Source organism: Carcharhinus amblyrhynchos, chromosome 5, assembly GCF_965287045.1.
Source record: "Carcharhinus amblyrhynchos chromosome 5, sCarAmb.v2.hapA, whole genome shotgun sequence".
In the NCBI taxonomy this organism is placed as follows: Eukaryota; Metazoa; Chordata; class Chondrichthyes; order Carcharhiniformes; family Carcharhinidae; genus Carcharhinus; species Carcharhinus amblyrhynchos.
This window is the reverse complement of record NC_137328.1, coordinates 125,517,686-125,540,993: the sequence shown is the minus strand read 5'-3', so window position 1 is coordinate 125,540,993 and position 23,308 is coordinate 125,517,686. Positions and strand designations below refer to the sequence as shown.

General features: G+C 45.2%; 1 protein-coding gene across 2 annotated transcripts in view; it reads left to right on the top strand.

Annotated features, from left to right (window-relative positions):
* The window catches only part of rictora (RPTOR independent companion of MTOR, complex 2 a), a 271,841-nt gene extending 257,353 nt beyond the window's left edge, over positions 1-14,488 (top strand). For both annotated transcript variants that reach the window (XM_080189548.1, XM_080189549.1), the window contains 2 exons: positions 10,400-10,538; positions 11,185-14,488. In XM_080189548.1, coding sequence (XP_080045674.1) covers positions 10,400-10,538; positions 11,185-11,256 — 211 coding nt within the window. In that variant the 3' untranslated portion in view covers positions 11,257-14,488. The remainder of the gene's footprint in view (positions 1-10,399; positions 10,539-11,184) is intronic.
* The last annotated feature ends 8,820 nt before the right edge of the window (positions 14,489-23,308 follow it).

The window sequence follows — 23,308 nt, the reverse complement described above, 5'->3', positions numbered from 1 at the left end:
GCTGATCACACCACGTACGCCCTCTTCCAAGTCGTTTATATATACTACAAAGAGGAGAGGTCCCAGTACTGAGCCCTGCGGCACACCACTGGTGACTGGCCTCCAGCCCGAAAAGGTCCCCTTGACAACTACTCTGTCTCCTATTGCCCAGCCAGTTTTCAATCCACCTAGCTACCTGTCCTTGTATCCCATGTGCCTTAACCTTTTCTACCAGCCTACCATGAGGGACTTTGTCAAATGCCTTACTGAAATCCATATAGATGACGTCAACGGCTCGCCCATCGTCAACCATTTTTGTCACCTCCTCAAAGAATTCTACCAGATTCGTAAGGCAAGACCTCCCCCTAACAAAGCCATGTTGCGTATCCCTAATCAGATCGCAACGCTCTAAATGCTCATACATCCTACCCCTAAGAATTTTTTCCAATAATTTTCCTACCACCCATGTCAAACTCACTGGTCTATACTTACCAGGGTTTTCCCTACTACCTTTTTTAAACAGTGGTACAACATTAGCTACCCTCCAGTCTTCTGGAACCTCACCTGTGTCCAAAGAAGAGACACAGATTTGCGTCAGAGGCCCAGCAATTTCATCTTTCACCTCCCTAAGCAGCCTGGGATAAATACCATCAGGCCCCGGAGCTTTATCCGTTTTTATGCTACCTAAAAACCTTAGCACTTCCTCCCTCGTAATGGATATTTCCTTCCACTGATATACAGCTCCCTCCAAGACACTACATGACACCGAACCCCTCTCCTTCGTGAATACCGACGCAAAGTATTCATTCAGGATCTCCCCCATTCCCCCAGACTCGATACATAGCTCCCTTCCTTTGTCCCTAACAGGACCAATTTTCCCTCTAACCACTCTCTTGCTCCTAATATAAGAGTAAAATGCTTTTGGATTTTCCTTAATCCTATCAGCCAAAGCCATTTCATGCCCTCTCTTCGCCCTTCTAACTCCCCTTTTTAGCTCCCTCCTACTCTCTCTATATTCCTCCAGCGCACTCTCCGTACCCAGTTGTTTTGACCTAACATATGCCTCCCTCTTCTTCCTGACCAAGTCTTTGATACCTCCTGTAATCCATGGCTCTCTAATCCTACCTTTCCCATCCTTCCGCTTAACCGGCACATGCCTTTCCTGCAACATTTTCAGTTTGCCCTTAAAAGCCTCCCACTTGCCAACCGTGGACTTGCCAGCTAACAGGCCCTCCCAATCAGTGTCCTTCAGCTCCCTCCTAATCCGGCCATAGCTCACCTTCCCCCCAGTTCAGCACCCTCTCCTTCGGACGGCACTCATCCCTTTCCATTTTTATCCTAAAGTAGATGGACTTGTGGTCACTGTTAGCCACATGTTCGCCTACCTCAACCACCTGCCCCGGCTCATTTCCCAACACTAAATCCAGTATAGCCCCCTCCCTAGTCGGGCTAATTACGTACTGCCCTAGGGACCCTTCCAACACACATTTTACAAACTCCTCTCCCTCCGTACCCCCAGCTCTAGGCCCCTTCCAATCCACTCCAGGAAGATTAAAGTCACCCACTACAACCACCTTATTCTTTCTGCACCTATCCAAAATGCCTCTGCAAATACCTTCCTCCACTGACCTCGGGCTGTTGGGTGGCCTATAGTATACCCCTAGCATCGTAATCTCTCCCTTTTTGTTCCTCAACTCCACCCACAGCGACTCAATCCCTAACTCCTCCATATTGTCCTCCCTCTGCACTGCTGTGATATGCTCCTTTACTAACAGTGCCACCCCTCCACCTCTCTTCAACCCTCCTCTGTCACACCTAAAACACTTATACCCAGGAACATTCAGCTGCCAGTCCTGACCTTCACGTAACCACGTCTCCGTTACTGCCACCACATCTAACTTCCTCACAAACATCAAGGCCCTAAGCTCATCCGTTTTTCCTGTCACACCCCTCACATTGAAACAGACACAGTCCACCCCACCAGTGTCACTCGCAACCTCCTTCTCCCTGATAATTTTCCTTTCACCCAACTCACTCCCGGCCCCAGTGTCTAATGAGCTATCAGTCACATCCCCACCCCCCCTCCCTATTAGTTTAAACCATTCCTAAACATACCAGCTAACCTCCCTGCTAAGACACTTGTCCCTGTCCCATTCAAATTTTCCCTGTCCCTCCTGTACAGTTGCCCTTCTCTCATAAATACCTCCCAGTGGTCTACAAAAGTAAAGCCCTCTACCCTGCACCAATCCCTCAATCATGCATTCAGCTGCATGATCTCGTTATTCCTAGCCCTGCTGGTACTAGACAGCAGCCCAGAGAATGCCACCCTGGAGGTCCTGCTCTTCAGTTTGGACCCCAACTCCCTAAATTGCCTACGTACATCTACCCTATTCCTCCTTCCTACGTCCCTCTCCCCTACGTGTATTATTACCTCTGCCTGGGTCCCCTCCCCTTTCAAAATTCCCTCTACCCTTTCTGTTATGCCCTGTACCCCTGCTCCAGGGAGGCAGACCACCATCGTGGAGTCACGCCTCTGCCCACAGAACCTCCTGTCAATGCCTTGGACCCTCCCATCCCCTACCACTATCACATTGCCAGCCCCTTTCTGTCCCTCTAAGTCATTCTGGCCCTCCTGCCTATCCTTTTGTGCCCCTGTCGATGAATCTTGGGGGGGGCCACTGGGGAGGTCTGAGGACCATGACTATTCTTCTTCTTCCTCTTTTTCCTCCTAACAATCGTCCACCCATCCTGCTCTTCAGCCCCTGGGACCCCTTCTTGCTCATGGTTCCTAGCCATTATCTCCTCGTTTTCCCTGACCAGAAACACATCCTCTAAACGCCCCTCTAGTTGTCTGACCCAGGCTCTCAAGCGCTGCAACTCTAAACATTTAACACAGATGTGGACCTTCGGGAGACGTGATGCCCCCAAGAACTCCCACCTAACATAGCTTATGTTCCTCCCCATAGCCCCTGCCATGTCCCAACCTCCCTTGGGTTTGTATGTGTCAAAAGTTGAAAACTGCAACTCACCTTCTCTAAGCCTGCTCTCGCCTAAGCCCAGCGAGCCAAAGCCCTTATAACTCTCACTCAGCTCCCACTCACTCCGCTGCCCGCTCCCGACGCTGCCCACTGTATGCCGCTACCTTCTTTTTATACCCCCCGCTCCCCCTTCCCGACAATCCCCTCGCCTAACTTCCGGTACGGAAGTAAAATACACACACAAACCCCGCGAACCGGAAGTGCAGTCAGAAAGTGATTCAGAGTTCCCCCATCCCCTCCCCCTTAATCCCTATAGCCCCAAGAATTTCTTCTTGAAATCAGACAATGTTTTGTCCTCAGCTACGTTCTGCTGTAGTGAATTTCACACATTCATCTCACTCTGGATAAAGAAATTTCTTCTCACCTCAGTTCTAAAAGATTTACTCCTTATCCTCAATCTATGACCCCCCACTAGTTCTGTACTCATTGAGAACATTCTTTCTGAATCTACCCTGTTTAACCCTGTTAGAATTTTATAACTTTCTATGAGGTTGCCTCTCACTCTTCTAAATTCCAGTGAATGTAATCCTAACCAACTTAGTCGCTTCTCGTATGATAGACCTGTCATCCCAGGAATCAACCTGGTACACCTTTGCTGTACTCCCTCTATAGCAAGGACATCCTTCCTCGGATAAGGGCATCAAAACCCGACACAGTCCTCCAGGTGTGGCCTCACCAATGTGCTGTACAATTGCAGCAAAACATACCCAGCCCTATATTCAAATCCAGTCACTACGAAGGCTAACAAACCATTTGCCTTCTTTACTGCCTGCTGTAGCTGCGCGCTTACTTTCAGTGACTAATGCACAAGGACTCCAAGGTCTCATTGAGTATCCATCTCTCAATTTACACCCATTCAAGTAATAATCTGTCTTCCTATTATTGCTACCAAAGTGGATAACCTCACATTTATCCACATTATGCCCACACTCTCAGCCTGTCCAAATCATGCTGAAGCATCTCTGCATCCTCCCAGCCAACTTTGTATATCTATAACTTTGGAGATAATACATTTAGTTCCCTCTTCCATTAATATATACTATGAACAGTTGGGGGCCTCGCACCCTGCAGAACCCTACTAGTCACTGCCAATCAGAAAAATTTATGGCAACCCTTTGCTTCCTATCTGTTAACCAGCTTTCTATCCAACTCGAGACACTACCTGCAATCCCATGTGCTTTGACTTTACACAGTAGTCTGTTATGTAAGACCTTGTCGAAAGCCTTCTCAAAGTCTAAATAAACCACATCCACTGATTCTCCTTGATCAACTCTACTAGCTACATCCTCAAAATTCCAATAGATTTGTCAAGCATGATTTCCCTTTTGAAAATCCATGCTAACTTTGTTTAATTATGCCAATGCCTTCCAAATGCCGAGTTATGAAATCTTTCATAATAGACTCTAGCAACTTCCACCATGTGCAAATCACAAGTCAGGAGTGTAATGGAATACTCTCCATTTGTCTGGGTGAATGCAGCTTCAACAACCATCCACGACATAGCTGGATTGGCACACATTCTACCACCAAGGCATAGTGGCAGCAGTATGCACCACCTACAAGATGAAGTGCAGGAACTCAGCAAGGTTCCTTAAATAGCACCTTCCAAACTAACTACCATCTAGAAGGACAAACGTAGCAGATGCCTGGGAACACTATCACCTGGAGATTCCCCAAAAGTCATTACCAGCCTTGGAAATGTATTGCTGTTCCTTCACTGCCACTGGTACAAAGTCTTGGAACTTCCTTCCTAACAGCATTGTGGGTATACCTGCACTACAGCAATTCAAGAAGGCAGCTCACCACCACCTTCTGAAAGGCAGTTTGGAACAGGCAATAAATGCTGACCTAGCCAGCGGCATCTACATCCCATGAATGAATTAAAACAGGATCAAGTCTGCCTGCCAATTAATCAGAATCCTTTTCACATGCAGTATAAATTACTACTTCCTTTCAGATTTAATGATCTCGTGATTCTGTCCTGATGAGTGCAAGACAAAAATCTTCACCAGCATGCTCTTTTCAACCATACGTACAAATGACTTAAACTGTATCCTGTATACAATGATCTAAAAATTTACAGATACTACAAAGTTTGTAAATATGAAGAAAAGTGAGGAGAATAGAATCAAACTTCAGAAAACAGACAAGTTGGTGGAATGGACAGACAAATTGAAATGACCTTTATTGTAGAGAACTGTGCATTGATTCCTTTTGGTGGGAAGAATTTGGAGACACAATATAAAATAAGTTCTAAATGGGTGTAGGAACAGAGGATTGTGTGTAGTGGTAAAAGTCAATTTGCAAAAACCCACGTCATATTCTTCAGCAATACAATTGGACATGGACAGGTGCCCCCGTTAAATGTGGAAACGAAAGTTACTGGGGAGTACCCAATATCATCAAGGAAAAGTGTTGAGATTCCTGGGCATGATTTGATTTATTATTGTCATATGTATTAATATACAGTGAAAAGTATTGTTTCTTGCCTGCTATACAGACAATGCCGTACATAGAGAAGGAAAGGAGAGAGTGCAGAATGTAGGGTTGTAGTCATAGCAAGGGTGCAGAGAAAGATCAACTGAATCTGAGGTATGTCCATTCAAATGTCCAATGGCAGCAGGGAAGGAGCTGTTCTTGAACTTTTGTATCTTTTTCCCAACGGAACAAGGTGGAAGAGAGAATGTCTGTGTTGCATGGGATCATTAATTATGCTGGCTGCTTTGCCAAGGCAGCAGGAAGTATAGGCAGAGTCGATGGATGGGAGGCTGGTTTGTGTGATGGACTGGGCTTCTCTCACGACCCTTTGTCTTACGGTCTTGGACAGAGCAGGAGCCATGCCAAGCTGTGATGCAACCAAAAGGATGCTTTCTGTGGTATATCTGTAAAAGTTGGCGAAATACAGTAAGAAGTCTAACAACACCAGGTTTAAGTCCAACCGATTTATTTGATAGTAAACTCCGTATCTCCACATCAAAATTGGTGAGAGTCATAGCTGACATGCCAAATTTCCTTAGCCTCCTGAAAAAGTAGAGGTGTTGGTGGGCTTTCTTAACTATAGTGTCGGCATGGAGGGGCCAGGACAGGTGGTTGGTGATCCGCACACCTAGAAACTTGAAGTTTTCAACCCTTTCTGCTTCATCCCCATCAAGGATATTTTGGCCTTGGAGGGAGTGCAGAGGAGGTTTGCCACGACAGATCAGCCATGATCTTATTGAATGGCGGGGCAGGCTCGAAGGGCTAGATGGCCTACTCCTGCTCCTATTTCTTATGTTCTTATGTTCTTACTAGGCTGATGCCGGAATTGAGGGGGTTGAGCTATGAGGAGAGGCTGAATAAACTAGGCTTGTACTCATTAGAGTTTAAACATAAGAACATAAGAACATAAGAAATAGGAGCAGGAGTAGGCCATCTGGCCCCTCGAGCCTGCCCCGCCATTCAATAAGATCATGGCTGATCTGTCGTGGCTCAGTTCCACTTTCCCGCCCTCTCCCCATAACCCTTAATCCCCTCTCTTATCAAAAACCCATCAACCCGCTTCTTAAAAATATTTAGCGAGGCAGCCTCCACCACTTCAACGGGCAGAGAATTCCAGAGATTCACCACCCTTTGAGTGAAGAAGTTCCTCCTCAACTCCGTTCTGAACCGCCCCCCCTTTATCTTGAGGCTGTGCCCCCTAGTCCTACTGTCTTTTTTGAGCGGGAAGAGTCTTTCCACCTCTATCCTATCCATCCCATTCATCATCTTATACGTCTCAATGAGAGAGGGGAGATCTCATTGAGACGTATAAGATGATGAATGGGATGGATAGGATAGAGGTGGAGAGACTCTTCCCGCTCAGAAAGGACAGTAGGACTAGGGGGCACAGCCTCAAGATAAAGGGGGAGGCGGTTTAGAACAGAGTTGAGGAAGAACTTCTTCACTCAAAGGGTGGTGAATCTCTGGAATTCTCTGCCCGTTGAAGTGGTGGAGGCTGCCTCGCTAAATATTTTTAAGAAGCGGGTTGATGGGTTTTTGATAAGAGGGGATTAAGGGTTATGGGGAGAGGGCGGGAATGTGGAACTGAGCCACGACAGATCAGCCATGATCTTATTGAATGGCAGGGCAGGCTCGAAGGGCTAGATGGCCTACTCCTGCTCCTATTTCTTATGTTCTTATTATGTAGTCAGGGACATATTTTCTGCTAAGCTTCCTGAAGTCGATGACCATCTCCATTGTTTTGCTGACATTAAGGGAGAGATTATTGTTGTCGCACCAGTTCAACAGATTCTCTATTTCATTCCCATACACTGTCTTGTCATTTTTTGAGATCTAATCCACTATTGTGACATCACTGTTAAACTTGAAAATCAAGTTGGAGGGGAATTTGGTGACAGTCATAGGATATAAGGAGGCTGAGAAAACAGCCTTGTGGGGCACCGGTGTTGAGGATGATCATGGAAGAGGTGTTACTTCTACAGGAAGTTCATGCCACATTTTAGCTGTGTGGTTGCTGCATTCACTGAACTGCTAAGAAACCCAGACATTTCAGTGCATGTCTGAATGTCAGGAGGCATTTGACAATCTGAAAACACTTAACCACCGCACCAGTTTTGATGACACCAGATTATGCAAAGCAATTCAAAATGGCCATTGATGTGATTGGTATGGGCTTTGGTGCTGTACTGTTGGAAGAAGACAACTAAAGGATTGAAAGGCCTATTAGTTAATTCCCAGAAAATTAAATATTCATCAAAAATATCAACCATCAACAAGGAGACAATGAGTTTGGTGTTGGCATTGCAACATTTATGTTGCCAGCAATTCGTTAGAAACAATTGTATACACTGACCATAATCCATTAAAATTTCTAGAGAAGTTTAAAGATAAAAATGGCAGACTATTTAGATGGAGCTTATTATCACAGCCATTTTACTTGAAGGTTCTACATGTGGCAGGAAGAGGGAATGTGATAGCAGATGCTTTATCATCTCTTTGGTGTAAGGAAAAGAGGGAAAGTTCAAGGATGGAAAAGAAAGACTGAACTGCACGATACTACTGTTAATTTTTATGCTTTGATAAAAGATGTATACCTTAATGCACTACTGTGGAAAAATTAGAGGCTTTAGAAAAATGAAGCCATCTTTTCATATTGGGATTCTTTTTAAGGGACAAGGTGTGATACTGATATATATTATGTTTAGGGAGAAAAAATTAAACTTCAGTTTTCTACAGATAGTTAATATGTCTACATGGTGGGAATGCAGCTCAGATACTGGAAGAGCAGGATAATTACTCATTGTAAGCATGTAATGTTTACTTAGGAGAGAGCTAATGGATGTTGTTATAGATGAAGATTTCCCCTGGGGTTTTTTCAAATTGATTGACAGGGTCATGTGATAATGTGGTTAATGGGAGCAGATAGTATATATAGCAGAGTAAAGCAACTTTTAGTTTGCTTGGGTTTGTTTTGAAGACGATGGTTACTACAAGCTGCTGTCTCCATAAAATCTCTCCAAGCTTCAAGGTTGCTTACAGTCATTATAGCAAATGTATTTATGGTTGCTAACTGTTTATAGTGGCTTTCAAGTCTGTAAGAAGAATGTTGCTTATTTGGAACTGGAACAGTGATAAGTCAGAACTTTGAGCTGGTTTTTTTCCATTGTATAATGGGTAGTAGTTCATTGTTAGTTACAGTTAAACTGTAGTAATAAATGAAGTTCACTTTACTATAAAAGATCCCCAGTTTGTCAATGGAAATATACCTGGAGTGAAGCATCCTTCCTCACATTAATGACAAAATGGAAAAATTGTTGGGTTCTACTCTGGCTTCCTAAATGTAATTTGGAATCCTGATCCAGTATCCTAACAGTATAATGTGCATAAGCCATTAAAGGTGGTAGGACAGGTGATTAACAAAGGAATTGATTATTAAGGGCACAGAGTGTCACAATTTAGGAAGGATATGAAGGCATCAAGAGAGTGCATAGAGTAAAAAGGCAAGAAATTGTGTTAAGCTTGTATAAAATTGTGGTTCAGCCTTGACTGGGATATTAATTCTGATGTTAGAGAGAGTGCAGAAATGATTTGGTTCCAGCGATGACCTTCAGTTACATACATTAGATTGGAGACGTTGGGATTGTTTTCCTTGAAGACGTGATAGTTGAGAGGAGAATGATACAGTGATTCAGTATAATGATTGGTCTGGATAAAGTAGATAGAGGGTAATTTTTCCCATTGGTGGAAGGATAGAGAACCAGAGGGCTCAAATTTAAGTTAATTGACAAAAGAAGCAACAGTGACATGGAAAATCTTTTCCATACAGCAGGTGGCCAGAGTCTGGAATACACTGCCTTAGAGGCATGCTGGAGGCAGGGTCAACTGAAGCTTTCAAAAGGGATTATCACCTGAAAAGAAAGATGGTCAGAGTTACCAGGATAGAGGAGTGGCACTAGGTGAATTGCTCTTACAGCAAATCAGCACAGACAGAAGGAATAAATGGCCTCATTCTGTGCTTTAACCATTCCGTGATTCATTCACACATTGTGGCTAGTATAGTGGTTGGGAGTTCAAATCCCAGTACAGCCATTTGCTGCAGTTGTCTGGTTCAGTAGACATGAGCCATGAGCATTGCTGGGCTCTGATCAATGTCCAACTGTTCCTCGGAGACTGCTTAGAGTTTGGTCACTCCAGCTTGTGACACCTGTTCGAACCTTCATTCTTCATGGCGTTGGGAATGGGTGATAAATGAAGCTTTGCCGGTCACCAAGAATAAAATCACTTACCTAGCCCTCCAGAGGAGCATGCAAGAATCCCAGTGAGCAACCCACTCCGTCACTGCAGATTCACCACCTCCTCGCAAGCATCAGTTATCACTCATTGCCACCATGGTATTACTGCAGGAAACAGTGGTTAGCACAGCTGCCTTATAACACTCGGGACCCAGGTTTGATTCCTGGCTTGGGTCACTGTCTGTATGGAGTTTGCATGTTCTCCCCGTGTCTGTGTGGTTTTCCTCCGGGTGCTCTGGTTTCCTCCCACAGTCTGAAAGACATGCTAGTTGGGTGCATTGGTCATGCTAAATTCTCCTTCAGTGTACCCGGACATGCGCCAGAGTGTGACGACTGGGGGATTTTCATAGTAACTTCATTGCAGTGTTAATGTAAGCCTACTTGTGACACTAATTAATAAACTTTATTTCTGCTGATGTACCACAGCTTAGAGATGAGAGAGAGAATAGGGCAAACTTCCTCACATGTGGATTGCAAACTCCATCCTGGTGGGGCAGAGCTTCCCTTGGTCCTCTTCAGGTGCTGTGGATGACCCTTGGCTGCTGATTTAAAAGATGTTACTGAGTTTTACTCTATTGTGACTCAGATTCCTGTTCTGTTCTTCTTCCACAGCATAAAGGAGAAGTTTCCTCATGCTTTCGATGATATTTGTCTTTATTCTGAGGTTTCCCACTTGTTGGCAAACTGCACCTTCAGGCTCCCCTCCCGCAGATTTATCCAAGAACTTTTCCAGGATGTTCAGTTCCAACCAGTAAGTTCCTGAATCGGGGAGTTCTGCCTCGTGTTGCTCCTTACCGCTCGGTTCGTCTAAAATCACCTCACAGGCTACGAATGGTGTTGTATCTGAGGGTGTCTTGACAGAAGTGCATCATTTTTCCCTGGGGGGACCCTTTGTTCTCTGAATCTAGTGGGAATCCCTGACTGTCTCTGTTATGGGCATGGGTCTTGGAAGGTTCCCTCCCAACTGAATCTAGGTGGAGACATTCCTGGGTCTGCAGGGGTAATCTCGTCTGTAGCCGGAGATTTTTTGTGAAGAATCTTTGTTTTTCTCTGTCACTGACTGGGAACGCTCTCTCCTGGGGAAATTAGTCTGGTCTGGTGCAAGGAATCCACCATCTCACTATCTGTGAATCTATCACTTTCAGTCTCTCTGCCCCTCAGTGTCTGTCTCTCCCCATCTGCCCCTCCCCGCCCCGAAAGCTGTCCTGTCCCCGCCCCTCCCTCTCGCTCAACCCCCGCCCCTCCCCCCTTCATGCCAGCAGGAGGTCTTGGATCTCTTGTTGCTTTGGTGTCTCTCACTCGTCACTCTCTGAGTGGGGATAAGGGGTATCTTTCCGTGCTCGGAGTGGGGATAAGGGGTGTTTCTCCTGCTTTGACCATTTTTCTTCTCTCGGCAGCTCTACGAGGAAGCGGACACTATTCTTCTATCACCCAAACAGCCAGAAGCTGAGCTAACTCTCGCTTCCTGACCAAACTCGTACCCAAGCATTGCTGCATTGCCAAACCTACAACCTACTTCACCCAGGATCCACTGGTACCAACATCTGACCACCGCTACTGGCAGGAAAGAGCAGGAGTGTGAACTTGGTATTCAAATCCTGTCCCATGCTTACGGAACCTTGTTAAATGTCTGGCTTGTTCTTATTTATTTCCCTTCCCTCTGTCCTGGGTGTGAAGGTATCCTTAACACTACTGGAGCAGTGATGTAGATTGGGACTTGGTATCAGGCACTGCAGGGGATTGTATGTGACACCTGACTGTTTGGATCTTCCATTGCACAGATGAACATGCTAATCCCAAACCTGGCCAGTCTCACTCCAGCAACACTGCCCCTTGTTTACTTCAAACTCTGTGCCAGATACATTCAGTCCCTGCTTACTCAGCACACAGGCATCTTTTTATTTTTAAATTTGTGCAGCTTGTACAAAGGGCCATCCTATAATCTGTTTAAATTATATTGACTGTATGAGCTCAGGTGGAATAGAATAAGGCTCCTGTGTCCTTAGCATACAGTCCAGGAGAGCTGGAACTCATTGCAGAAAAAATATTCAGCGACATGGTGCTCTGGGGTTCAGCAAGCAAGTGGATTTACCTCTTACTGGCAGAATCATGACAGCGGTAACTGAAGGACTGTCCTTACATTGTGAGTGCATTGGAATTGTAGCTGCTTGTACCCAGGAACAATAGAAGCTTCCACTGCTCCATAACTAGTGCAGTAGAACAATAGGAAACAGGAGTATGAGGATCCCTGTCCCTGCTCCTAGACTACAAGCTATGGGGGGAACTGCACCTCCTCCCCTATTCCTTGACCCAAAGCTACATAGGAAACTCTCCCATCCCCTGCTGCTAGATCCCAGGGTATCTAGGATTCTCCACTTTCTACACTTCCTGGATTCTGTACATGGAAAATATCCATTTTCTAACTGGAATGTTACGATGCATTGAGGGAAAAATTCAATCATGTTGGGACTTCAGTAAAAATGATGTAAAGCCTCCACTGGCCACTAACCAAGGCTGCAGCATCAGCTGCCTTTCATCAGTGGGGCTGTAGTCACAAACAATGTATGGGTTAGGTTTTCACATGACGAGGGTACATACTCCATGTGCATCAATGAACCACGGCCTTGGTCTTTCAGCAGTCACTCGGGAGTCTGAATGCACGCTTGGAGACCTGTGGTTCCCTTATGGTGTATGTTCGATGCTCATAGCACTTGCAATTCAGCCCTGAGAGCCCCAGTATCAGCAAGTAGCAATGTGATATCCCAACACTACAGTATAAGGCAAAGCTTTTACTGCAGAATATCAGGCAGGAGAGTATGAGGGACAGAATCAGATAGTGAGCTTTACGTAGATACTACAGTCATTCATTATCAGACTCAATCGCTCCAGTAGTTTCCTGGAGAGTCTTGACTCATCCATAGCTGTGGTTGTAAGTCAAATGCAAATAGTTTGTGTGTCATATTACATTGAATGCAGATTGACATGGTGAAGAATATCTTGCCATTTCAATGGTCACAACGAGCTACATTATGTAGTGGAACTTTGAGATGTTTTTGTACACATTACCATAAGCACCAGTGTCTGGGGAGAGAAAGATGATGTCTGAATACTTGATTACCCCACCCACTACTCTTCTTCCTGCACTGCCTTGACTGGGGCTGAGGCAGGGCCTTTGTGGCTTCTTGAATGGGAGGGGGTTGGTGGAGTGGGAGTGCTCCAGTAGGATGTTTGTCAGAGGCACCTGACAGCTGGGCCAGCGCTTTCTTCTTGCTCTAAATAATAACTAAGGCTCCTTGCATTGGATCATTTGTCTGTACTCAGATGAAAGGATTGAGGGGTGGCCATAATTCCTGGGTAGAATTGTTGGTTCCTGGGTGAGTGGTAGATTCTATGGGTCGGAGGAATTCTTCGTGGCTGGAGTACCACTGCTGAATGTTTTCACTCCCAGAGTAGATGGTGACTGCCAGTAGGCAATAGTGGTAAGGTGAAAGGGGAAGATGGAGAGATGGATCCAGAATAAGGTGCTACTACAATACACAGATCCATCTCTCCGGGAGCTGACGACTTGGAAGAAAGGAATCGAATCCATGTGGTGGAGGGGGTTTGCTGTGACCTGAGCATCTTGCAGGCACTCTGTCTTCCAACTGGTTGTCCCAACTCTGGTTGTATCTTCCAAGCATCATGTGTAGATCATTGCAGCAGCTCTGCCTGGCAGCTCTCGCCCATCAAACAGGACAGGAAGATCACCCCTCTCTCCTCCTGCAGTTCACTGAAAAGAACACTAATTTGCAAGTTGACCAGTTAAATTGGCCAGCAGCAGTGAACATCTGCTCAAAGCCAACTGATTTTGAAGATTCTAATGGATAGGTCAACAATTCACTATGTGATGGTCATTTGCCATTTTGGATCTTTTTTGTCCCCACGGCTGCCTGGTAAATGCTTGTCAGGATTATGCAGATGTCTCAAGAATCTTTGTGTCTTGTCATTCCTGTGGTTTGTGTATGTCTGTCCTTCCTATCAGTCTCTGAATCATGTGGTTTATCTGTTTCTCGTGGTCAGTCAGTCATTCTCCATCTTTGATCTCTCCCACTTGCATGTGTCCAAAGCTCATAAGAGCTTTAGGAATGAAGTGGTTGCAGAGAATCTACAGACTCTAGTCATACGAGTGGCTGAGATCCAGCAATCATGCATTTGGTATTTTGTATGTGTGTATTTGAAGATAGAGTAAACAGAGAAGACAGGCATGATTGCAAGAGCATCGAAGGTGGACACTGCAGCCATCATTGTGGATGTGTTTGATTTTGTTTTTTTGTGAGAAGCTGCTACATTATTGGGATGTTCTGGTGTTCATAGGTCACTGAACATGAAACCTGATTTATATTGTATACCTGTAACATAGTCTGATTAAAAATGAGAGAAGAAATTATTTATATATTTTCCATAAGAGAATATTTCATGGAGCTGTGTATAATTTAAATAAAATAAAGCAGAGAAGTGTGGCTGTTGAGAGTAATGTTTTCATGTTGCCACCTTGTGGTTTCTTTGTATAGTGTGTACAGTCTATGTTTCTGGGCATTTACCTCCTGAACATAACTTTTCAAAGGGATGCATTGTTAACTAACAATAAAAACAAAAGTATCCAAAATGTACTCTGAATGGTGTCCTGTCAATTGTCAACACCAACAACTTGCATTTAACTGTCAGCTTTACCACAATATTTGCTATTAGACAAATTGCACTCTGAATTCAGGATTACAACATGGAAAAGGTGCAGACTGCTGGCAACACACATGTAAGGAAAACAGCTGGTCGTTAAAATTTTTTGTAATATGATCTCACTTATATGAGACCATTCAGCCCCATCAAGTCTGTGGCTGATTTCCACAGAACATTCTAGCCAGTCTTGTATTATTCCTGTCGCCCTGCAAATTTATTCCCTTCTAGTGCCCTTCAGAAAATCAGTGGTCACCTAGTTCCACCATCCCCTTGGGCAGAGAATTCCAGGTCATTAACATTTGGATACATTATAGATGAAGGGGTTAGCTTATGAGAAGAGATTGAATAGACTGGGCCTGTACTCGCTGGAGTTTAGAAGGCTGAGGGGGGGATCTTATAGAGACATGTAAGATAATGAAGGGGCTAGATAGGGTAGAGGTAGAGAGATTCTTTCCATTTAGAAAGGAAACAAAAACTACAGGGCACAGCCTCAAAATAAGGGAGGTGGGGGGATCAGTTTAGAACAGAGTTGAGGAACTTCTCTGAGGGTAGTGATCTTTGGAATTCTCTGCCCACTGAAGTGGTGGAGGCCATCTTGTTAAATGTGTTTAAGTCACAGACAGATTTCTGATCATTAAGGGTTATGGGGAGCAGGTCAATAAGTGGAACTGATCCACGTCAGATCAGCCATGATCTTATTGAATGGCAGGGCAGGCTCGAGGGGCTAGATGGCCTACTCCTGTTCCTAGTTCTTCTTCGCATCCCCCAAATGAATTTTACCAAACCCTTGCTCCCTCCCTAGGTGCACCTACACATGGATGTGGTGATTCAAGAATGTGTCACAATCATCTTAAGGGTAATTAAAGGTGGGCGATAAGTGCTGGCTGGGCCAACCTGCAAAATTTAAAACCTGCTCCTTGTACCATCAGGTAAGTGGAAGTTTTTTCCTGGTCTAAATGTTAACTGTTTCTTCCTCCACAGATGCTGCCAGATTTGCTGAGTGTTTCCAGCTTTTTTTCTGTTTATTAATCTTCACTGTATCCCTCTAAGGCAGGTGTAATCCTAGGTAGGTTAATTAAAATTACAATGTGCTACTGATTTCACTATATTTGCAGCAAGACCCCATTGTTACACTTCAACAAGATGTTTTATCTGGATATAATCAATCTTATATACTCAGGTGTGCACTCTGGCATAGGGCCAGTGAATAGCTGCACTAGAATATCATTTCTAGTTAGTTTTATTTCCAAAACAGAATCAATGCAGACAACAGAAACAAGTGTTGAACAGATATATTTTAATATATACCTAAGATGACAATAATTAAATTCTTTCTTTATACAGTCAATACAGAGGCATAGGATTAAGGATGATTTAGCAGTTTGGATCATAAATTGGCTAGCTGTAAGAAGACAGGATGGTGGTTGATGGGAAACATTCATCCTGGAGTCCAGTTACTACTGGTGTATCACAAGGACCTGTTCTGGGACCACTGCTGTTTGTCATTTTTAGAAATGTAAATGTGCGGATGACAGTAAAGTCAGTGGTGTTGTGGACAGTGCAGAAGGATGTTGCAGGTTACAGAGGGACATAGATAAGCTGCAGAGCTGGGCTGAGAGATAGCAACTGGAGGTTAATGCAGAAAAGTGTGAAGTGATTCACTTTGTATTCCTGTTACTCCTTCCATGGTAATGGTATGATACTTGGTAGTGTGGATGAGTAGAGATCTGATTGTCCATGTGCATAGATCCCTGAAAGTTGGCACCCAGATTGATAGGGTTGATAAGAAAGCAAATGGTGTGTTTTTATTGGTAGAGGGATTGAGTTTTGGAGCCACAAGGTCATGTTGCAGCTGTGCAAAACTCTGGTGTGGCTGCATTTGGAGTATTGCATACAGTTCTAGTCACTGCATTATTAGGAAGGCTATTGAAGCATTGGAAATGCTATTTATTAGTCACAAGTAGGTTTACATTCACAGTGACTTCATTGTAGTGTTAAAGTCCCCTTTTGCAGCAATGAAAAAATCTGAGGGGTGACCTAATTGAAGTGTACAGAATTATGCCACCTGTTTCACCCCTGAGGGGGTCAACTACCGGGGGCACTGATTTTAATGTGATTTATAGAAGGATTAGAGGGGACACGAGATAGGGGTGGTGGGTGTCTGGAATTCACTGCCTAAGTTGGTGGCAGAGGCTGAAACACACCTCATTTAAAAAGTACCTGGATCTGTGAATAAAATGGAACCTGTGAGGCTACAGGCCAAGTGCTGAAAAATGGAATTAAGAGGAGCAGCCAGTTTAGTTTCTTCCCTTTGTTAGTTGGGCAGAATGGCCTCTTTCTGCACTGTAACTTTTGTGAGTTCTATGAGGATGTGTCTAGGGCGGTGGATAGAGGAGAGCCGGTGGATGTGGTCTTTCTTGATTTTCAGAAGGCGTTTGACAAGGTACCTCACAAGAGGCTATTGCAGAAGGTCAGGGGACATGGAGTTGGGGGTAGGGTGTTAGCATGGATAGAGGACTGGTTGTCAAATAGGAGGCAGAGAGTGGGGGTCAATGGGTGCTATTCGGATTGGCAGTTGGTGACTGTCTGGTTTAAGATATTAATGGATAAAGATGAAGCCTGTCCTAAGGGGAGGGTGTTAAACTGGGGGAGGGCTAGATACAACCGGATTAGGCAGGATCTTAAAGATACGGACTGGGGTAAGCTGCTTGATGGCAGGTCGACGCTGGGTATGTGGGAGTCTCTCAAGGGAAAACTAAAATCTTTGCAGGAAAGGCACGTGCCGGTCAAGAGGAAGGATGGGAAGGGTAGGATTAGAGAGCCGTGGGTAACTAGGGATATTGAGGACCTGGTCAGGAGGAAGAGAGAGGCGTACATTAGATCTAGGCATTTGAGGACAGAGATAGCGTTAGAAGAATACAGAGAATGTAGGAGAGAACTTAAAAGGGGCATCAGAAAGGCAAAAAGGGGCCATGAAATGGCTTTGGCGGGTAGGATTAAAGAAAATCCTAAGGCATTTTACTCCTATGTTAGAAATAAAAGGATGGTTAGAGGGAAGATTGGTCCTCTCAGGGACAGAGGAGGGGAACTATGCTTGGAGCCTGGGGGAATGGGGGAGATCCTGAATGAATACTTTGCGTCGGTATTCACGCAGGAGAGGGGCCTGATGTCTGGTGCTGTGCTTGAGGAGTTTGAGGATCCGTTGAGGGATATAGTCATCACGAGGGAAGAGGTGTTGGGACTTTTAGACAGTATAAAGACGGATAAATCTCCGGGGCCTGATGGCATCTATCCCAGGCTGTTAAGGGAGGTGAGGGATGAAATTGCTGGGCCTCTGACGCAAATCTTTGTCTCTTCTTTGGACACAGGTGAGGTCCCAGAGGATTGGCGCATTGCAAATGTAGTACCGTTGTTTAAGAAGGGTCAGAGGGATAACCCAGGGAATTATAGGCCGGTGAGCTTGACTTCAGTTATAGGCAAGCTAATGGAGAGGATCCTCAAGGATAGGATGTATGAACATCTGGAGCGCTGCAATCTGATCAGGGATACGCAGCATGGCTTCGTTACAGGGAGGTCGTGCCTTACGAATCTAGTGGAATTTTTTGAAGAGGTGACAAAAACGGTTGACGAAGGACAAGCCGTTGATGTTGTCTATATGGATTTCAGTAAGGCGTTTGACAAGGTCCCTCATGGTAGGCTGATAGAAAAGGTGAAGGCTCATGGGATACAAGGCCAGGTATGTAGATGGGTGGAGAACTGGCTTGGGAGGAGGAGACAGCGAGTAGTAGTGGAAGGCTCCTTTTCCAATTGGAGGCCTGTCACCAGTGGTGTGCTGCAGGGCTCGGTACTTGGACCTCTTCTATTTGTGGTATATATTAATGACTTGGAAGAGGGGGTAGGTGGTGTGATCAGCAAATTTGCTGATGACACCAAGATGGTTGGATTGGCGGGTACTGAGGAGCAGTGCCTGGCAATGCAACAGGACATAGACAGGCTGGTAGATTGGGCAGATAGATGGCAAATGGAATTTAATCCGGAGAAATGCGAGGTGATGCACTTTGGCCGGAATAATGTGGAGGGGAGTTATACGATAAAAGGTAGAACTATCCGGAGTATAGATACGCAGAGAGACCTGGGGGTGCAAGTGCACAAGTCCCTGAAGGTGTCGGTACAGGTGCAGAATGTGATGAGGAAAGCGTATGGTATGTTAGCCTTCATAGGAAGAGGTATAGAATATAAGAGTAGGAGTCTGATGTTGCAGTTGTATAGAACGTTGGTTAGGCCTCACTTGGAGTACTGCGTCCAGTTCTGGTCGCCGTACTACCGGAAGGATGTAGAGATCCTGGAGAGAGTGCAGAGGAGATTTACCAGGATGTTGCCTGGTATGGAAGGGCTGTCTTACGAGGAAAGATTGAATGAACTTGGGCTGTTTTCCCTTGAGAGACGTCGGCTGAGGGGGGATCTAATAGAGGTTTATAAGATTATGAAGGGGATAGATAGAGTAAATGGTGGTAAGCTTTTTCCGCTACAAGAAATGGATAGAACGAGGGGTCACGGGCTTAGGGTGAGGGGGGCTAGGTATAAGACAAATATTAGAGGGCAGTTTTTCACGCAAAGGGTAGTGGGGGTGTGGAATGCACTGCCGAGTAAGGTGGTGGAAGCAGGCACGCTAGGGTTGTTTGAGTCACTTAGACAGCCATATGAGCGGGCTACATATAGGGAGATATAGTAGGCCTTACTGAACATTGTAGGCTTGGGAATACGTTTTGCCTCAGGAATGTTAGTCTTTGCCTGTTTAATAAGGAATTTTTTTGTCTCCACAGGCATTTAAGTCCAGCAAGGGGCATGCAGGCGACAGGTTGTAGTGGGCTGCTCTTGGATGTTGCTTTGGGAGTTGCCTATTGCTTCATGTCGTTAGTGTGCTTAAACTGGACCATCTCGAGGGCAACATGACAGCTCAGAGACTATCTCTGTTGCTGTGCGGACACATGGATTTGGGCCTGTGTCTGTGGGAGTTTGCACGTTCTCCCCGTGGTTGCGTGGGTTTCCTCCGGGTGCTCCGGTTTCCTCCCACATCCCCCAAAGATGTGCTTTTAGGCTGATTGATTGGGTACTAAAATTGTCCCTAAATTGGACCTCCCTGATCCTCGCACGTTAGGCGTAGACTAAAATCATGAATAGGTCACTGAGATAGTAGGACGGCGGCGCGGGCTCGTTGGGCCGAAGGGCCTGTTTCCCGTGCTGTGTTGTTCTTTGTTCTTAGTGGAGGGCCCCAGGGGTTGGTGCTGGGGCCTCAGCTATTTACCATTTATATAGATGATCTGGAGGAGGGAACCGAGTGTATGGTGTCGAAATTTGCTGATGACACCAAGATTGGGGGAACGGCAAATTGCGCGGAGGGTGTGGAGAGTCTGCAGAAGGATCTAGATAGGCTGGGTGAATGGGCCAGGAACTGGCAAATGGAATTTAATGTTGGCAAGTGTGATGTCAGGAGTAGGTTCTTTACCCAGAGGATGGTGAGGGATTGGAATGCCCTGCCTGCTGCAGTTGTAAATGCGCCTAGTTTGGGGGTGTTTAAGAGATCCGTGGATAGATTTATGGATGAAAAGGGATTGGTTTAGGTTAGAGGGTCATTGTTTTTTAACTGGTCGGCGCAACATCGTGGGCCGAAGGGCCTGTTCTGCGCTGTAATGTTCTATGAGGTGGTCCACTTTGGTAGGAATAATGGTAGGAAGGATTATTACTTACATGGAGAAAAACTGCAGCAGGCGATGGTGCAGAGGGACCTCGCAGTCCTTGTGCAGGAGTCGCAAAAACCCAGCCTGCAGGTGCAGCAGGTGGTCAGGAAGGCTAATGGGATACTGGCCTTCATAGTGAGGGGGATTGAATATAAAAGTAGGGAGGTCTTGCTGCGGCTGTATAGGGCATTGGTGAGGCTGCAGCTAGAGTACTGTGTGCATTTTTGGGCACCGGACTTACGCAAGGATATTTTGGCCTTGGAGGGAGTGCAGAGGAGGTTTACTAGGCTGATGCTGGAATTGAGGGGGTTGAGCTATGAGGAGAGGCTGAATAAACTAGGCTTGTACTCATTAGAGTTTAGAAGAATGAGGGGAGATCTCATTGAGACGTATAAGATGATGAATGGGATGGATAGGATAGAGGTGGAGAGACTCTTCCCGCTCAGAAAGGACAGTAGGACTAGGGGGCACAGCCTCAAGATAAAGGGGGCGTGGTTTAGAACGGAGTTGAGGAAGAACTTCTTCACTCAAAGGGTGGTGAATCTCTGGAATTCTCTGCCCGTTGAAGTGGTGGAGGCTACCTCACTAAATATTTTTAAGACGCGGGTTGATGGGTTTTTGATGAGAGAGGGGATTCAGGGTTATGAGGAGAGGGCGGGAATGTGGAACTGAGCCACGACAGATCAGCCATGATCTTATTGAATGGCGAGGCAGGCTCGAAGGGCCAGATGGCCTACTCCTGCTCCTATTTCTTATGTATGATTCTAGTTTCCTTCAAAGGCATTTGTGAATGCAAAATGGAAACCAGGAACTGTGTGTTGAAAGGTTGCAGCTGGAAGATGACATTCCAGCAGCTGGGAAAGGGGTCAAAGAAAGTTGATTGGAGAAACACAACATAGCACAAAATAGCTAGGCAGCCAAAAGACTGCTAATATCCTTATTCTTGGCTGAGTTCTTCCTATCACTCCAACTGGTACACATTCAAATGCGAGGGGGAGAGAAAGCAGAAGAGATTCCTGTACCATGCACAGTCTTGGGAGAAGCTTCCACGACTATATGGAATTTTGGGGTGGCTAGATTTCCTTTGTTGCAGGGGAAGGCATTTAATACAGAACCTAAAAGATGGCAGAGGGGGAGTAATAACAGACCTTACACAGGATCAGTTTCTTGTCCACACTCTGGGATTCTATTCCACCAATTTAATGATTATTAAGATTCTCCTAACATGATTCAAACAGCATTTATAACACACACACACACCAACAAAAAAAAATCTCGTAATGACAGTGATATTAGCATATAATATTCTGTTATGATAAATGGGTTAACATGCACAAAGAGCTAAATACACACCTGTTCATTGATAGGAGTGCAAAGACTTTGAGGACAATGAACTTCACACATTTTGGAGCTACAGATCAGAATATTTACACTGAAATGGCTCAGTCTTTTTACTCAGAGGGATGTATATATCATAGAATCATAGATATATCCATGTACACAGCTGTCTATGCACCTATAGTGACATACATGCATGCTTGATCTTTACAGTGAAACAGTAAGCTTTCTCCACATCCAGTGCAGGGTAGCAGGAAGGCCCTCACTACAATCTGCCTTTCCTCCCTCCATCTGGCTGGAGAAAGGGGTAAATACATTGCAGAATGTTCTTGATTTGAGATTTAGGATATAGATAGATGCTAGCCATATACCAGGCTAGTTGATTAAACAAGCTGACAGTCAAATACACTTCTAATCTGACTGAATGAGTACAGTAAGGATCAAATGTCATAAATCACAACAGTAATATCCTTTTTCTACAACTACTGCCGTTTCTCACAATACATGTAGATTGTTGAAAGACTCCCTGGTGTGGCAGTACCAAAGGTTCCTGACACACACAGTGTAATCACATTACCAAGTCAGTATGTTAATGCAATGTTTCTATTAGCTGCTATCCCACAATCAACAATTGAGGTTTCCAGTTTGATATCTCCACTTCCCCCTCAAACAATCAACTCTTTAAAGATTTCCCCCCCCAACTCTCTCAGAAAAGCAGCGGATGAAGACCAAGGTTTGTTCCTCAGACAGGAGAGCTGAATGAACAGTTCTGTACAGCAGGCTGGAGTATCCGATTGCAGCCTGTCCTCAGCACACGCCACACAATTCACCCACCGGCCTGTTTGTGGTTGTTCATCAGGCTTAGAGAATATTTAAACAGAACCCGACACACAATCCTCACAACTAACTCATGTTAAGTTTTACCACATTAAACAATCACAATTCTTCAAACAGTCCATGGTCAGTACAGCATTTCATTTTAATAAAGCACAACACAGGTAGAGTTTAGGTAATTGCACCTTCCCATGTTCTGGCTCATTCAGCAAGGTGTTCAAATTCTTGCCCACTCAGTTTAAAGCAGTGGGTTAGTTTGCAGACCACATCATGATATGGGTGTGTTTCTCCCCTCCATACAAAGGCTGTGTCCACATGCATGTGTGTGTGTTACAATCTCCCTGGCTGGAGGCTTTATTTAAACCACGTATCGGCTGCCTGCGAGAAGTTGGCAGGAGGGGGGGTGGCAGCAGGGGATAAAAGCAAAATACTGGAAATCTGAAATAAAAATGCGATGAAAAACTCAGCAGGTCTGGCAGCACTTGTGCAGAGAGAAAGAGTTGATTTTTCGAGCCCGGTACGACTCTTCTTTGGGGTAAGAGAGTCAGCCGCCTGAGGAAGGGTTAGACTGCCCAGGAATAGAAAGCTATGAGGTAGTGAGCTACAAGGAGAGTGGCACGGCAGCACAGTGGTGAGCACTGCTGCCTCACAGTGCCAGGGACCCGATTCTGGACTCAGGTGACTGTGGAATTGGCACATTCTCCCTGCGTCTGCATGGGTTTCCTCCCACAGTCCAAAGATGTGCGGGTTAAGTTAATTGAATGTATTAAATTGCCCCTTAGTGTCAGGGGGACGAGCTAGGGTAAATACATGGGGTTACGGGGTTAGTGGATGGGATTGTAGTCAGTGCAGGCTCCATAGGCTGAAAGGCCTTGTTCTGCACTGCAGGGATTCT